General features: G+C 44.6%; 2 protein-coding genes across 3 annotated transcripts in view; both read right to left on the bottom strand.

The window, feature by feature from the left end:
* Positions 1-562: 562 nt before the first annotated feature.
* On the bottom strand, positions 563-7,259 carry fam117ba (family with sequence similarity 117 member Ba; the record flags this gene model as incomplete). Its single annotated transcript, XM_037091894.1, has 7 exons — positions 563-2,762; positions 3,450-3,570; positions 3,678-3,885; positions 4,026-4,169; positions 5,602-5,712; positions 5,867-5,950; positions 7,041-7,259. Coding segments are annotated over 7 exons (1,113 nt in total), but the record flags the coding sequence as incomplete, so codon positions are not given.
* Positions 7,260-12,421: 5,162 nt separating this feature from the next.
* The window catches only part of LOC119014958 (bone morphogenetic protein receptor type-2-like), a 30,864-nt gene continuing 25,579 nt past the window's right edge, over positions 12,422-17,706 (bottom strand). Inside the window, exons 11-14 of one of the 2 annotated variants that reach the window (XM_037090429.1) lie at positions 17,136-17,308; positions 15,707-17,043; positions 15,215-15,244; positions 14,241-14,377 (exon numbers count right to left, since the gene is read on the bottom strand). In XM_037090429.1, coding sequence (XP_036946324.1) covers positions 15,216-15,244; positions 15,707-17,043; positions 17,136-17,308 — 1,539 coding nt within the window. In that variant the 3' untranslated portion in view covers positions 14,241-14,377; position 15,215. Of the gene's footprint in view, positions 14,378-15,214; positions 15,245-15,706; positions 17,044-17,135; positions 17,309-17,706 lie in introns of both variants that reach the window. The other variant, XM_037090428.1, reaches the window with a different exon arrangement.

The following is a 17,706-nucleotide window of genomic DNA, read 5'->3' as shown; positions in this document are numbered from 1 at the left end:
AGATGGACGATGTAATCTATTCTGGATTTAAAATTCTCTGCAGACCCGATGACACTCCTGATAAATAAATACATTATTATTCACAATAATGAGACATGTAGTAATTCACAGTACTCAGCGGAGAGAAAGCAGGAGGAGGAGGAGGGTTATATGGTACAATTGTTGACTCATTCAGATACATATCTTTGTCAGCCGATAATACAAACACAGTGTGCCTCTATATTTACATATCCAGTACATTCCTATCCCACCGGAGCAGGCACAGTCAAGTAGTAATGACATATACAGGAAGGTGGGCCGGGGCATGGAGAGGCTGCCAACCAACGAACTACTCTGAGAGGTGTACGTAAAAATATGTTTCGTTTCAGCGGATTTCAATCAGATGTTCAACAAAAAGTATTTCCTTTTTTTGTGTGCTTTGTAAACTTGACAGGATGAGAAGAAACTGATGCTTTCCACGAAGGATGCGAGAAAAAGTATAATAAGTTCAGTGGCTCTTCCAGTCCATTAGATGGTGCTAGATCGAGATTCTCTTTCTGGTGGCCAGCTGCATCAGAGGGGGTTTTTTTTTTGTTTGGTCAGTCTGCTCAGAAAAATGATTGAAGTGAGATGAACAGACTGAAGACTTCATCCTATCTGATCAAGCAGGTATAGTAAAAGTTCCTTAGGGGATTTAATTTACAGTTTTAAAAAAAGTAATACATTTATGTTGTCGTAAATACGCTGTCACAATGTTAAATGTTAAAATAGTTTCTCATTTAGCTTCTTACTTTGAGTAACTGGCTCCAACATGAAGAGAAATCTAAGAGTATATTTAGGACAGTTTTGGTTAATGTACAAGCGAGTTTTCTGTCATTTTCCTTTTTCTAGGTAGCTTAAAGAGGGCGGGGCTTATGTGGGAAAAGTGACGTCACACGTGTGCAACAATCAGGTGACTCTTAGAAAGCACACCTGCATACTTTTCTTTTGTTTTAAACTAACTTTGATTGTTACTTATTTAATCAAAACCTGTATGAATATATTAATTAGGCCACTTGGGGGCAGCGGAGACAACCCGTTAACACAACACTGGTCTAGTTTTCATCAGCGTGTTTTAACCAAATGTCCAGAAAATCTGTTAAAGATGCTGCTTCCATCTACCTGTGTATATTAGGAGTTGGTTGATGGAAACAAAGCGAAGGAAGTTTTGTGCTGTGAAACCAAATCAATGAGCTGAAAGTACCTATAAAAAAAAAAAAAAGCTTAGTAGAGCTGAAGAGTTGGGAGATAATTCTCTGTAGGTTTGTCACTACAAGTGACACTTTTCATATTACATGTTGTCCTTTGATTTATTGTTAAAATAAATATATCTTTGAATTTGGACTAGGAATCCCACAGCAGGTAGGGTGTGTCTGATACTTATCTGAACTCCATCCGACCCTCATGTGGGCTCATCTAACCTCTCCATGCTCAGGGCCCTGCAAGCCAGAGGGAGCCTGTCCCCTTGAGGACGAGGAGGCCCCTCCTGGACATATTTCACAACAACACTGAGCAAGACGGGAGGAAATCAGCGTTAACAGTGACAGTGAGGGGAAAAAAAGGATAGAGAGAGCTGGAGAAAGGAGGAACAGAAGGAGGTGGTGGTGGTTGTGATGGCGGTGGAGTTAAAAGGGGACATTTTTAGAAAAAAAGGCTGGCGCTTGGGGAAGGAGGGGCAAGCAGACACAGGTTGAACACGCTGCACACATCATAGCCCTGGCCTGTGTTTCCCATCGATACACACCGCCCAGCAGGGAACCAAAGGCATCAGCTCGTACCGGTTTACAGTCAGCTGTCACTGTAAAAGGCTGATTTAAGTACAAAACAGATGTCTGGATTTACTTCACAGGTGGTCGAATGTAGGTTTTCATCCGTCCCTGCCTTCGTGTGTGTATCTATGGCCATCATAGTGCAAACATCACGCGTGATCCGAGCACTACGCTGGTTGAGCGAAACTGAGCGGTCTAAAATAGTCAGGCACATTTATAACTTCTCCTTGTCGCGACCGTTCAAGTTTTGCTACGGTAATATCTGGCAGCACCAAAAATGAGCCTCCGTGGTCAAACTCTCGGCCGCCAAGGAAACCAGCGGCCTTGTTTTTTGTTTTTTTTTGTTTGTTTTTTTTAAGTAATGGAAGGCATATCTTAATATCAAGAGAAATAACTACAGATAGAAAAAGAGATATGTCCGTGGAAAGGCGCCATGGTATAATACGATGAAATAAAAGAGTCTGTCCTTTTCGCCCTTTTCCTCCTAAAAAACAGGAACATAACCAGCACTAAAGGTAGAAGAAAGCGATGAAATGTTAGCTGCAAACACCCGCTGCAGGGCTGCCGCAGGACTCTCACGTCGTAGTCGTTGTCTGAGGAGGAGAGGCAGTGGGAAGCGCTTTGTCAACAAGATAAGGACATCAGAGAGAGCTTAGCTGGCATGCTGAAGGCATTTTTCTGGAGCAGAAGGGTTGTTTCCTAGTTTCCAATGTTTTCTGATTTCGTGGGGGGGGGGGGAGGGAGGTTCCTCAGAAGCTCTCCGGCTCCTCCAGGAGGCAGGGCTGGGTGGACAGAGGCACGAGGGACGGGGACAGGCTTCGGAGGCCCACCCCGGGGCGGAAGTTGAGGTCCGGGGCAGGGAGTAAGGGCTTGAGGATGCTGACGAGGCAGAAGGCAGAGCCGCTGTTGGGGATGAAGTTGACCTTGTTGCGGTCGGGACACAGGAAGGGAGGGATCTCCTGCAGAGGTTTGGGCCTGGAAACACAACAACAGGGACACAGTGAAGACGTGTTAGAAGATACGTTTACACTCTTTAATAATATCATTAAGGCAGCCTCAGGGACTATTTTCAGTGGTAGATTAGTCTACATTTGGTGCTCTAGTGAGTGTTTCAGGCGCCAGGATGGTGTATGTGTGACCGTATCAAAATAAACAAAAGTGTTTCTGTTCTCAGTAATGAAAGAACATGTCACCCAGAGCAACAGTGTGACTCACTGATGTGTTTTTACAAGTCTTTGAACAACAATGGAGCTCTTTTATTAAGCGGTGGTTTTTGCTTTTAGAGAGAATATAGGACTGCATATATATGCATCTCCACTTTTATCTCTGCTTTTGGTCTCAACCAACTCTTGAGGGAAATATCTTGCTCTTTCGTGGCTGGCAGTGTCTGTCTGCTGTTTGCTGCTGGGCAGGTAGTGTAAAGAGGGATTATTATCTTTTCAGGAGAGATATCCCTATGAGAGCGGAACAAAAACAGTAAAGCTACAGCTAAACGACAAGCTGACAGATGGCAAAAGTCTCCACAGAGCTGCAAAGTTTGTGGCAATTCTCCACTGAATGTTAACTTTTCACATATTGATTTCAACATATTGATTATATCCTGTGAAATCTAACATATGTCTTGTCCAGATTAGACAAAACCAAACCAGTCTTTGTACTCACATGGACTCCTCGAACACTTTGACCTTCTCGCAGCCCTCTGGAGGTTCCCTCTTGAAGGTGTAGCTGTTGTTAGGTCTGGGTGAGGCGGCGTACTTAGGCAGCGGGGAGCAGGGGCCCAGCTCTGGGGACAGGAACAGAGGGGAGACTAGAGGTCAAAGGTCAGCAGCAGCAACAGACGCTGGCACGTGTACAATGTGGTGTGTGTGTGTGTGTGTGCGCGAGTGCTACCTTTGTCCTCATAGGGGCTGCCTCCACCCATGTCGTTGAGGACGGTGAGGTAGGAGGGCGAGATGGAGTCGGGACGGCTACTGCAGTTGCTATGGTTACCGCTCAGGCCGCCCCCTGAGGGAGTCTGTGTGTCGATGCTGCGGGTGCTGCTGCTGCGCTGCGGGGGGACGGGTGGGGGAGCGCGGTGCCCATCTGGGACATCCTGCGGCTGTCGTGGAAACACAAATGAGGTCACAATAACAACGATGAACTGAGGGGCTTAATCCCCAGCCAGAGGTGACATCTGAACCCTTAAAAACCTTGAATGTTAATAACTCCAGTTAAGGACATTTAACAGGTCAAACTCACAACGATGGTCTCTTCCTTCTCAGGGGTGTCCTGGATGGTGATGCGTTCGATCTCCTGGTTGAGGCCCTCCACACTGTTGCGGAAACGAGGGGCAGATGACTTGGATATAGGGATGGGGATCAGGATGGTTTTGGGCATAGGCGACTGTAAGACATAAAAACACACACACTGATGAGGTTAATACAGAATCTACACCTGATCTTCACTTCCATTTACAGGGTGAGGACAGGTATCTGACACTTACATTCAATTCTTTTTAAGAGGTACAAAGGGTACAGCATGTTGTATGCCATATTTTAATTGATTTTAAGACTTTGTGAGAGCCTGTAGATGCTCTGATTAAGCTGCAGTGAGCAGTAAAACGTGTTCTTCATATTTCTGGGCTTCGTTCTCAGCCCACACAAGAAAGAATACAGCTGCATTTGTTCTGCCAGCATGAGTATCCATAAATCAAAACTACTGAAAGAGAACTAAACACTAAACAAAATTTGAAAAAAAACATACTTCGAAGGCACTTCTGTACACGTTTTGAATAAGGAGTTTGTGTAACCACCAAATCTAGCTGAAGATTTCCACTTGAGCCCTGTTGTTTTGTATTTGTTTACACTTGATCAAACTGGTAGCTGAGTTTGCTGGTAGCATTTTTTGTTTGTGGTGTACTCAGATGGATTCGCCACCACCACTGGATTATTTTAATACAGAAGAAAACCTTAAAAACACGACGATTCTGAGTTCTGCAGTTCTTTTTTCTATGATTTCTAAGCAGATGTTTATTCCTAATGGACTAAATGAAAACACCATGTGCATCATGTTTGTGTGTTAAGACGTGACTGAACTGTGACTCAGATTTTCTGACATTTTTTCCCAGACATTTCCCAACTCACGTCACTCAGTAACTTTGCCTCACATCTCTCCCTCAGCCTCTTTGTTAATCTAAGGACTGAAGGGAGCAAAGAAGAGCTGCTTTTGTCATTTTAAATGATTGTACATGGTCATAAATATGACTTAAATACTTAAATGAGAATACCTTATACTGAACAGATCATAAAAAGTACTTTTGCTTTGCCCTCCTGTAACGAAGAATATATAGGGAGGAAGCTCTTCATCTTTTCACTACTTGAGGCTCATAAGTGCGTTCCTGCTAGCTGGTGGCTCTTTGTATCCGTGAATGAACTTGTCAGGAGAGAAAAGTTGCACGACAACTCAGCCATTCGTTTCTCTTTGTCTCATGAGGAGGCCCAGAAAGCAGGACAGCTGCAATCCAGCAGACTCCACAGGGAGCACAGGACTCCAACACAGAGCAGCACTGACAGGAGTGGACGCTAACGGCATATGTGTGCGTGTGTGTGTGTGTGCGTGCAGTATCAGAGGAACCCAATTTAACTGACTTTACATAGAGCCGAGGTCGTCAGAAAACACCACGTCACATTTTGAATCAACAGGAGACACTCACACGCAACAGCCAAACAGGGACAGGAGGAAAAGTGGGACGTCCTCAAAAACTCTCAACAACCCAGTTCCTCTCACAGACGGAGCCACTTAGCAGACACACATACACACTATCTCTGTTGGTCACCTGCGACTGGATGATGGTATGGCTGCCATTGAATGGAGACTTGCGGTCTTTGTCCCTCCGGTGCCGGCTGCTGCGTTTGCTGCGTTGAAGCTGCTGGCGCAATTTGGCAATCTGGAGAGTTTCGCACACAGACACACACTGTGATACAGACATATAGTTGAAGACTGATGCACGATTCCCAGGAACAGCATTTATTTTCAAATGATAGATGTATCTTTGCAAGTGGTTGTTTATTTGGGCTCCAAAAATCAGGCAAGAAACTGACCTCCTTAAGCTGGTCGGTGCTCCCACAGGAGGCCGAGCGTTTGTGAGAGCCCCTCCTCCTCTCATCTGCCCAGGCCCTGGGGGTCTGACACACACACACACACAAACACACACTGGTTAGAGCTAGATATCAAAAATACAAACAAGCACGGTCAAATTAGGACACACGTAGGCGGAAATAAAAGTCACATGAAAACCAGACCTGGCGGAGATAACCCATAAATAATGCAAACTTGAACTCTTTTCTAGTTTGTCATGATTTGGCGTTGTTGGGTTTAAAATATTTTTAAAAATGCAAGAATTATGAATGAAGTCTGGAGGAAAAAGACAGGAGGAATCAATTTTGTTTCAACAACGTGTGTGTGTGCACTAAGAAGTGTGTTAAAGCAGCACAAAAACAACACCTGAGGCTATTTTGAAACATCTGTTTGAACACTCTTGCTGCTAGACCGAGATGACCTGCTGTTAAAGAAATGTCTTACAGCTACTGTTTGACCTGAGTCTGCTTCAGAGTCAGACTGTGCGTGATAGTCGGAGGCAACGCAGCTCAATGATGCAACCGTGAGCAATCTCTCCTAACCTCTTTGCATTGATTGCCTGCTTTGTAAACACACAAACGTCTTGCAGGAATTCAGTATGCCTTGTCTGAAGCAAGAAGACACACGCACGTAAAGACCACTTGAACCGACAAGGCTTTGTTTCACCTGACTGACAAACTCTCCGTATTTATTAATTCATTTGTACAATATTTGGGATATTTCTGGAGATTTTCATTTCTAAAAAATGTCAGAAACACAAAAGATACAGCACCTGTTTGTTTAAAATAGAGAACAATTTATTGGAATGCTCACAAACAACTATTATGATGTGGCGTGCCACAAGGCTCCATTCTTATTCTTATGCTTTTATTCCTTTTTTAGTTTACTACATGTGTTCAACATAGTTTCTCCCATCAGGGAAGCTCTGTGTAGCTCTACTGAGGGAACTGTCTGACTGTCAGTTGTGTTGGACTTGTCAATAATAATGTCAATGAAACATTTTGCATTTGTTCCTCTCACTGCACATCAATTTCCATTATTTGTATGCCACTTCCTTGACTCTATAACCTGTGCACATAAACAAAACTCAAACTAATGCACCACACACACAGACATAAACCCCCCAACAGCACTCACCTGCGTCGCTTTGTCCCTCATGTAGGGAACGTGTTGGTGCTGGCTGTCGTCCTGAGGCCAGGGACCTGTCAGGTGAGAGCCAGCGAGCGCGCCCTGTGAGGGCCACAGCTGGACGCGATAGCGGGAGACCGAGAGGAGAACTGAAGGAGCAGAGCGCTCAGAGGGAGAGGAGGGGGATGCTGGAGGACGCTGAGGAGGACCACAGAGAGATGTGGGAGGTTAAGGCCACGGATGCAGTCTGAGGAGGAAGGCGAGAGAGAGAGAGGAGGAGAGGGACGTCTAGATGAGTGAGGTCTGCCTGGAGATGTAAACAACTTATCTGTCAACACATGGTAAACAGATCAACAAATCAACAGATCCACAGCTGGCCTGCAGGATAAGCTCATGACTGTCTTACTCTGTCTGTCTAGGTTTGAGTGTGTGTGTGTGTGTGTTCCCAGATTGACGCTAATCCATCCCGTGCTGGGCCGAGCGGATATACCCCCCTCCAAGTCTCACACAGTCCCCCTGGTTAATGGCATTAAAACAGCTTAAAGCAGAAGGGGGGCGGAGGGAGGGCAGGTGCTGGCTTCTGCCCGACTGACCCTGATTCAGTGCTGCAGCAGCATGTTTTGAATGGGTCCACTGACACCGTCGAGCTCCTGCTGGGTATCAGACAGCATCAGCAAATTCTGATTTCTAATTATAGATTACAGTTTTGCATTGGAAAACAGACACAACAGAGCATTACAAGGATACACTACAGAGGCTGGCTGGGCAGCTATATAGCTGTACCATAATGTCGTTTTAGAAGATGTTTTAAAATATTGAGAAACATAGCTTGTTGCCCATATAGTCTGAAAATGTTGCAATGTTATTTTAAGGCCATTTCACCCAACCTGAGGTGAAATGTTGGAAAATTTGCCACCATAAGCTAGTGATCATACCAAGACAAAGTAAGGCTGAAGCAGTGAATCTCCTCAGTGTATCGAATCGAGTATGTGTGTAATTTATTGCAAATTAATTCAACTTTTCATTGCTTTTGAAAGAGAAATGGATCTTTTTGTAAAATGTTATACACTGCCACTTTAATCTATTTAATACATTCATTGACATTTTAAAGGGGGTGTAGGAGAAAGAGGGTTTCATGTGGGGAAAACTTCCATGTTGGAGAATAGTGTAAATACTCTAGTACTATTATCTCTACATGAACAACAATGTCATTCATAATAAGGATTTTTTTTCAGCAAAGGATGTTAGGCCAAGCAGTGCACTTACATTTCAAGTGTAATATCAAACAAAAACGACTCATATTCATATTCAGTGTTTGTATTCACCAATTCGAACAATAGAACAACCCTGCTGCAGCCGTGGAGCCATGCATGCTCACACAAACAACAGAATCCATTTCAAACGGATGCGAAACACCTTGCAGGATGAAGAGTGCTTTTATTTATTTATTTATTTATTTTAGCATCCCAGTGGGAACCCACAAGCTGCTCAATCCTATTAACAACAAACTGTACATGCAGCATGTTTCAACACGTACAACAACAAAAAAAGAAACACACACAGCATCAACTGGCGGTGCGCGGGTCCCGGAGCTAAATTTGGCAGGGGCCTTGACCAGCGCACATCGCTGTTGCTAGGGAACCGGGGCCGACTGATCCTCACACAGTCGCTCTCGTGTGTGTGTGTGTGTGTGTGTGTGTGTGTGTGTAAGTAAACAGGGGTTTGGGCATCAGCAGTCTACTAGCAAACACTCACACTTTTTTTTTTTTTGGGGGGGGCTCAAATCTGCAACCTACTACAATGTACTGCAGACTGACAGCAGTTGTCACACTGAGGTAATAGTAGTAGTAGGACTGGTCTGCTGTCATATTTAATGCACAGATTCTTAACCTATTCAGGGGTTATGACCCATACTTGGTAGGCTTGTTTGGGATATGCATTATTTATAGGAGCTACACTGGTGAACACCTGAGGTCACTTAAAACAGGTTAAGCTCGTTAAGTAAGTCAGTATTTATTGATTCGACAAGAGCAAAGGTGGGATGGACAGCTTGTACAGAGTGCACTGAAGACTGGATGTAAATATAGTTCTTTCTCCATGGATCAATGGGTGCAAAAGTATCAGACAAAAAGGCCAAATTATGACCTTTAAATTGCAAATTTTCTGCAACCACTAGTCCAAAACGCAATCATTTACCAAGATGCATCATAATGAACTCACAAAACCAGAACATCTTCACATTTAGGAGGTCAGAATCAGTCATTTCTGCTTAAAAAATAGTTGCCATTCATTTATCTGATGACTGACTTATCAATTAAGCAATTAACGTCTGGTTTACACAAATGCCTTTGCCTCATCTTTCATGTCTGTGCTTTTTTTTATTATCATGCATTAAGATGCATGCATTAATTTTGAAGTTTTCTGAGTTACATAAGAAAAAAAACTGTCAAATAGTGCACAATATCGACCATTTTGGAGCCGATGTGACAACTGCACATCAACTTTAATCCATAAAACATGCTCAATGTATGTCAGCTCTCCAATCAATCGCATGTACAGTGTAATGTAGGCCAGCTGTGTTTACTGGGAGCATGCAACCCCCACCCCACACACACCACCACCATCAAAACACACTACATGTTACCAGTGCAGGTTAAAATCCATCCTCGTGTGACAGAATATCATCGTCCAGACTCGTGGTGTCGAGGTTAAATGTGTGTATGCGTGAAGAAAAAAAGAAAAAACATACACACTCACTTGCAGAAGTGTGGTCTCGGGGCATGGAGGTCTTCAGCACCCCGGCCCCTGTTGATACCCGCCGCTACTCGAAGATGCTAAAGAGGCGGAGGGGAGGGAAAAAATGGGGGGGCGAGGGTGCAGGCTACAAGTGAGGAAAAGCCCTGTGAGATATTCAAAGAAGCAGACATAGAAAAAGACACTAAAAAAATAAAAAGAAGAAGAAGAAGCGTCTCCGCGGGTGCCGTAGTGATAGTTAGGTGTCAAAATGGGCGTTGCTGTATTCGCACCCTGCCTCCTCCTTGTCGTCGTGGATGGATGTTTTTCTCCCCCCGGCTGATGCGGCACGAAGCAGCTCCCCGAAGCGCCTTCTGCTCGGTGGGGAAAAAACGCGTAGGAAAGGAGAGAAAAAACGCGTCGTGCGCCCGGCCGAGAGAGCGAGGTGTCGGGGAGGGGGAAAGACGGAAAAAATGAACAGAAGGATAGAAAATACAGAGGGGATAGAAAGAAGAAGGCGGTGATGCTGGGCTAGCCTCGGTTGACACGACGGGAGAAGGACCAGTGTGAAGCGAGCCCGGATACACGGTGCGACTTCCGGCTGGCGTTTTCAAAGTAAAATGTGCAGCATGTTTCCAAAGCTGAGCATTGAAACCCTGGATGTAAATGTAGTTGCAACAACTCCATTTATTCAGTTTTGAGCTTTTGTTATGCATGATCTTAAATGAATGTGTTAAATCTAATTACTGCACAACAAACCAAGGGGCGCACAGTTGAGGAAGAAGTGTGTACATAATTTTTTACCGAGGTAAAGGTAGTGATATCACACTGTAGAAAGACTGAATTACACGTTAAAGTCCTGCATCCAAAATTTGATTTCAGCACAGAAGTATTGTCAGAAAAATATTCTTAAAGAATTAGAAGTTAAGTATTCATTCTTCAGAATGGGCCTTCAGGATTAAATTATTATACTACTGGGGGTTATTATTGACGCATAAACATGCAAAGGCATGCAGTACATGCAATGCAATGTATTGCAAACACGCTAAATACTACATAACATGCAAACAATCATTTTTAATGATAACCGGTTGAGGTGGGGCTAATTCTACTGTGATATATACTTTTAGGTAGTTAGTGTAACACATTACCACATTTTATTTGTAAAATCTTTATCAGAAATGTAACTATGTACTACTTCGTGAGATAAATGCAGTGGAGTACTCAGTAAAATATTTGCCACTTCAGTGTAATGGAGTGGCATGAAATAGAAATACACAAATAAAGTAAAAAGCAGTTTAATGTTTGAGTGAATATACCATCTGGGCTAGGTAATAGTGCAGCATAAACAAAACTTGTCATTATATATATATTAATATATGTATGTATGATATTAATAGAGCCTACATTTGACTTTTTGTAAGTCATAGACATTATCAAGAAATATAAACAATAGCTTTTAAGGACGAAAAATACATAATCTTTCACTGTACACTTAAATGAGAGCTCGTCAAAATGTATCTAAATCTTAATCAAGAGCGAACATCGCTTAAAAAAACAAAGTTGCACCAATACACAAAAAACGACGCGTTTTCATTTTATTTTGAATGCGAGTCAGGCAGTTTCCGGTCTTGCCCCCGCTGCCTCGTGCCGCCTTGACGCAGCCGGAGCAGCGCTGTGACGTAGGGTACCAACGCTGCGCTGCTCGTGCTGATGCTGCAGTTGCTAGGGCGCGTGGAGCAGACAGACGGCGGAGAGGAGGAGGAGGAGGAGGAGGAGGAGAAGGGAGGTAAACAAGCGGAGGAGAGGAAAGGTCTCCCTCCTGCGTCCAAACCGGCGACTTACGGTGTCTAGAGGGGATCTAAAACATCCTGTTACAGTTAACAGGACCCCTAAAATCTACATTTTATCTGTTTCGTACGTGTTTAAGCACATTTTGACTTTAGGACCGGAGCTGTTTCATCATGCAGCCGTGGTCCGCTGCTGCTGCTGCTGCAAGTCTCATCCCAAAATGGTACCCAAAACAGACTCAGCCTTGCCCTTCCCTGGCAGCCTGATCATTAAACTCGAGCTCCCACCCAACAGCCTACAGAGCATGATCTGTTTGATCAAAATGTACACCTCAGAAACAGAAAATATGTAATAAACAACTGTGTGAAAGATTTTAAAGGAGTATTTTGACATTTTCTTCCCCACACTTGAACATTTTTATCATACTTTATGCACATGCAGCAAATTAGTGCTAGGATGCAGATTTGTATTCCTTTAGTGAGAGCCAGGCTAGCTGTTACCCCCCATTCCCAGTCTTTATGCTATGCTAGGCTAACAGGCAGCTAGCTGTAGCTTCATAATAAGTCAGTGTGGTGATAGGTTGCCACTATTTGTCGGGCGTATGAATCAAGGTGGCCAAATGTGAGCGTATTAACATTATCAACAGAATGTGAAGAAATAGCTGCTTTGACGCTACATCAAGGGCGCCTATGTACTGTGTAGAAGAGAGCATGCTAACCAGCTAGCCTTTTATGCAGTTTGTGTTACCAGATGAAAGCCTTATAGTAAACAAAACTGCAGCTTTGTGCGTCTCTACATAATCAATTCTTATGTATTGCACCTTTGAGGCCTAAAACCAACATGAGAGTTATCCATCAGACGTAACCGACGATTATTTCATACATTTATTGAGAATTTTCTTCTTTCATATTGACTTGAAAATGTTTACAGAAACTGTACCGAGCAGACGCATAGCAATGGAATCAAAGGCCATGTCCATTGAATGCAAAACAGAATTCCATAAAAATGATGCAAATATCAATGCAATACACATACATATGTTTGTTTTTTTTCATACAAATTACAGATTACAAAAACATAAATGAGATCTTTTTTGTATGCCCTGAAGCAGCGCTGAAAATACAGAATGGAGTACAATGACATTTCAGCACGCCTGTACAGTGCTAGGCCCCAACAACTCTAATGCTTGCTGACGCAAAGGAAACACAACACGTGCACACCCATTCGCACACACACATCCACGCGCGCACACACAGGATCAGTCGTTTGAACATCGAGGGATGAGACGAGAAGAAGCAGAAATAATATCCAGCGTGCTTCAGAGGGGGGTTTGGTTTTTTTTTTGTCGTTTTTCTTTTTAGACTAGTTTCTGATTTTCCGACAGAGTTCGAAGAGCAGAATCTGGTCTTTCTAGTGTTTCTGGTCTTTCGGTCACGGACAGACAGCTAAACGCACAGTCCACAGTGAGGTCAGGTGTGATAGTGGTACAGTGATTGAGTCGGGCACTGTAACAGATCCCTCCGAAGATTTGATTCTCATGATTGTAGTGTCAAAAGACCCCCCAGAGTTTGAGCCGGTCCTGGTGTAATTGTGCAGAGGAGTTCCACGAACACTTCTTCCAGTCAGCTGGGATTGATTGTTAGTGTTTGTTCCCCCCTTTAAGAATAGTCCAGAGAAGAAGGAAAGCGAGGAGGATTGTCATCCATTTTCTCCTCTTTAGTCTGGGGTGGGGGGGTGATAGTGTACGGTGGATTGTTTCCAAAAAACGATTGTGACTATTCATAAGTGCAACAGAGATTAACATATTAAAATAATGACGGGATAAAACAACGACCAAAGAAATGGAAGCGATAAAAACATCGAAAGCATCTAAAAGCTACATCCTATTGCACAATTAAAAATTATGATACAAAAAAAAATGGATACATGGTCAAAAAAGACAAATAAAAATTGGTATTGCATACAAATCAAGGAAATGAAAAAAAAGAAGAGTAGTTTGTTCCGTCTTTTAAGACCCTCAATTCTTTTTACAGAGCCGACTCCCCCAACATCGCTTGATACAGCAGAGGACGAGAAAGAGAACGCTCAGAAGTGTTGATTGTTTTTCTTCGCCTTTTTAAAAGTTTAGAGACCACTTTCTTGTCGTGGTCGCAACAGACAGGACTTCTAAACACTGATTTTAATCGGTTCAAAGTGCACATAGAAGAAGGAAAAAAAAAATTAAGTCCATTCAAAACATCGCTACGCTCATGAGGATGAAACATGAAACAAAACCGACGGAAAAAGGGGAGATTAATCGAATGCGGAAACAGAAGCGGACAAGAATGCTGCATAGCTGGATTCCATTTAAAGCAATGCCATCATCAGAAAGACACACAGGAGCGAGACAGACCTAATTACTGTACATGATCAGACTCGACTCTTTGTTCACAAGACACTCCATAGCTTCCTCTTGCTGATTCAGAGCAGAGAGCTCGACAGACACAAACCAAATGCTCTCTGGTTACATCTTTTTTTTGTTTTCTTTTTTTTTTTTTTTTTCCAGTCTAGTCAGAGGGTCCGAGTTCACACGTGCGTGTCGCTGGGCTCGCTGGCCAAGCTCCCCCCATGCAGGTAGATGGCCGAACTGGACTTGGGCCGGTTCTGACCGTGACCTTGACCGCGGGAGGAGCCGTTGTTGTTGACCTCCGGCCCCCTGGTGTCTGTGGAGATGACCCACGTGGTGGGCCGCCACTTCTTCAGGGAATAAGGAGTTTTGACGCGCTTCTTGATCTTCTCTCCGGTTCCGCCCAAGGCTCCGTCTGGCTGAACCAGGCCCTCCCCTGCAACACAGCAAGGAACGCTGATTAGTTTCATGTGGCAGGATTTTACACAGCATGAAACGATTAATTAGTCAGCTACTAAACTACTAAATTAATCACCAACAATATTAACAGTAGATCAGCTGGTTTTGAGTGATTTTTAAGAAAAGCATTTCTGATTGAAAAGCGATTTTTTGACATTTGATAAACCAAACAACTCATCTATGAACAAAAATTCAGCACAAAGAAACAAACTATTCTGGAAATTGAGTACAACACTTTCACAAAGCATAAAATAGCAGAGCCCTGAGATTTGCTGACTTTTGGTCGCAGATCCTACATTTCCCATAATGCAACCACTGTAATTTCCTGCCTGGTAACTGCCCATTTCTTTCCCACTTTGACAAAGGTTTGTGGTTACCAAGATAACCCTGATGAAACTGTTGTACTGTCCCTTTAAGGCTGCACATTCAGATCCATTATAAATGATCTAATCAACAATTGATGGTAAGAACAATTTAATTCAGCAATAGAGTGCTTCAATGAATACTCAATCGTAATAGTTGGGAAACACAAAATCAATCAATCACTGTTTTATGACTGGACCACACTGTTTGAAGTTATTTGTCAATTAAGAACATAAAACATTTAGGTTCAAGTTTGTCCAGTGTGAGGATTTATATCGTCTACAGTCTCAAACTGCAACACTCTGAAGGAACCAACAATAAATGTATCCTACGGCCCCGATTCCAAAAAAGTTGGAACACTGTAAAAACAGAAGTAAACAAATCAAGAATCCTTTGTGACATGTAACTAATCTAAAACAGAAACACAAACAACATATAATTAATGTTTTACCTCATTGATTTCTGTCCATATATGCTTCTTCTGAATATGTAGAATGTGATAAAAAAAACAAAACAACAACAACAAAAAAAAAGGTTAATGGTGACAGGTGATTTATCATGACTGGGTATGAACGTGGCATCCTTGAAAGGCATTCTGCATTTATATGAACATCCCAACCTTTTTTTGGAATCAGGGAAAAGTGTGTGCGTGTGTCCAAAGCCTGATATATCTCACTCCTCTGTGCCATAAAGCTCCGCTGTTGTCTAAAAACAAACGTTTGACTCAATCCCACATACACAGTCCTGCTGCCAGAAATATACTATATATCCTCACGAGAGAACCAAATGTGGATTCATCCACCGCTGAAAATAGTCCCCAACAAATGTTACGCTTTTCTCTGTTTGAGCAACGTTTGATAAAAACTACAGGGACCCGCTATTTTAGAAAGTGCCTGAGCCTACTGAACTACTCTGTGTGTGAGGTGTTGGTGTATTAAATCACCAAATGAGGCGAAGTCCTGTGTTGTGAAGGACAGGTCCAGGGAGTTGGGTCTCTCGGGCCTGCGGGCTCGGGGCTGCCTGAGCAGGGACTCCCCTCTCATGGTGACAGGAGCTGCCCCCTGGGAATCAGCGGCGCCAGATCCCGACCCCGAGCTTTCCCCCGGCGGCCCTGTGGTTTCCCTGCTTCCTCCCTCTCCGCTGCCCTCCTCCTCTGCATCACTCTCTCCTCCGCTCTCCCCGTCCCCCTGGCCGTGGCCGGTGTTGCTGTTGTTGTTGTTGGTGTTGGGCCGGGCCGAGCGAAGGGCGGCGACGCTCGACGACGCGTCCCTCGGATCCGGCTGCTCTCGCTCGCGGCTCAGGAGCGGCTCGTGTTCGTCGGGGCTGGCGGTGATGACACCGAGGCTCAGGTGGCCGTCGTCCGACCTCAGGGCTCCCGAGCCGTTCTGAGTTACGCTGGATCCTCCGAAACCCGTCGCCCCACCTGTAGCCATGGATGATATCCCAGTGCTGGCGTGACCATTGACAGCGCCGTTGACGCCACCGTTGACATGTACATCTCTCAGAACAGGAGTGTTGTTTGTGCCTGCGCCCCGGTGAGCCTCCACAGCTGTGTTTGTGCCCGTTACTGCACCAATGTTCATCTTTGCTCCCTCCACCTGCCGCAGGTTAGACTTCCCCGAGCGTCCGAACTTGAACCTGAGCGAAGACGACGACGACTCTTTCTTGGTGGGCTTGGTGCGCAGGGGCAGACTGGACGGCCTCTTGGGCAGGTTCTGCTGCTTGGGAAGGGGGAAGATGGTGGTGGGCATGGGGGCGGCGGGGTCTGATGTGCCTGAGGCCTCGGTGGCCATCTTTATGAGGGGGTACAGGAGGCTGGAGCTGCCGGGGCTCAGCGGATCTGGAGAGCAGAACTGCTTCTGCGAGTGCTCCATCAAGTTCTCGTCTGAGCTCTCCTTTAGATTCTTGTCCACTTCTTTCGGGTCCAGCTTGGTGGTTTCCAGATCTTCCTGGGTGAGGTGGAGGCAGACGGGGACTGTGGCGACCCCCACAGGTCCCTCAGACTCGGAGATGATGGTGGTGGTTGTGGTGGAGGCTGAGGGGCTGCCTCTCAGTCCCATGCTGGTGCTGCTGCCCTCTGGGCTGGGCAGGCGGGCGTTGGCTTGCTGCTGGCGCTCCTGGTTGATGGAGTTCCTGTTTCTCTCTCCGGTCCCGGCCACAGCTCGACCGCTCACGGAGCCGGTGGTGTCAGCTTGAGTGTTCTTGGCCACGCCCTCATGCTCTTCAATGTAGGTTGAGGGGTGGTCTGTGTACGGGCCGGACTTTGGTGTCATACGATTTCTGGCAGGAAAACAGTTGCAGAAAAAAAACGTTTAAGACAACATTGGAGACGGGCGTCGCAGTAACAGAAGTGGTTCTGTGTTTACACCCACCTCTCATTGTGCAGGGTGGTGGACATGGGGTTAAGGGTGGGGCTGACAGACTTGGAGCGGTCCCATATGAGCAGCAGTTCTGCCAGTCGTTCCTCGGCACACTGTGCTGTGAGGCGGGCCTCCGCGTCCTGGTCCCAACAGTCCTCCATCGTCTCTTTTAAAGAGCGAACCGCCTGCAGGAGACACAGTTTGAATACATCACAATTTAGACACAGATTACAGTATTTGAAGCGCTACTGTATACTGTAATTGTTCCTTCTTTATATACTGGCTGAGATCCCATTTTAAGACACAAAACTCACAGTCGTCATTCTGTGTTAAACTGCATTCACAAGATCAGCCAACGCTAGTAAATTTAAAATTAAAGGTGCAATACGTAAGAATTTTAGCGTAAACTTTCAAAAATTAAGTACAATTATCAACAGAATCTGAAGAAAATACAACTCTGACATCATTGCAGAGAATTCCACTGAAGCTGGCATGTTAACCAGCTAATACATCCTGCATTGTCCAGACCTGTTCCAGACTATTTCTTAGCTTTTCTGACATGGAATCTGGTTGGAATTGGTTG

Source organism: Acanthopagrus latus, chromosome 24 (genome assembly GCF_904848185.1).
Source record: "Acanthopagrus latus isolate v.2019 chromosome 24, fAcaLat1.1, whole genome shotgun sequence".
NCBI lineage: Eukaryota > Metazoa > Chordata > Actinopteri > Spariformes > Sparidae > Acanthopagrus > Acanthopagrus latus.
Note: the sequence above shows the minus strand (reverse complement) of the source record. Positions and strands in the feature narration are given on the sequence as shown.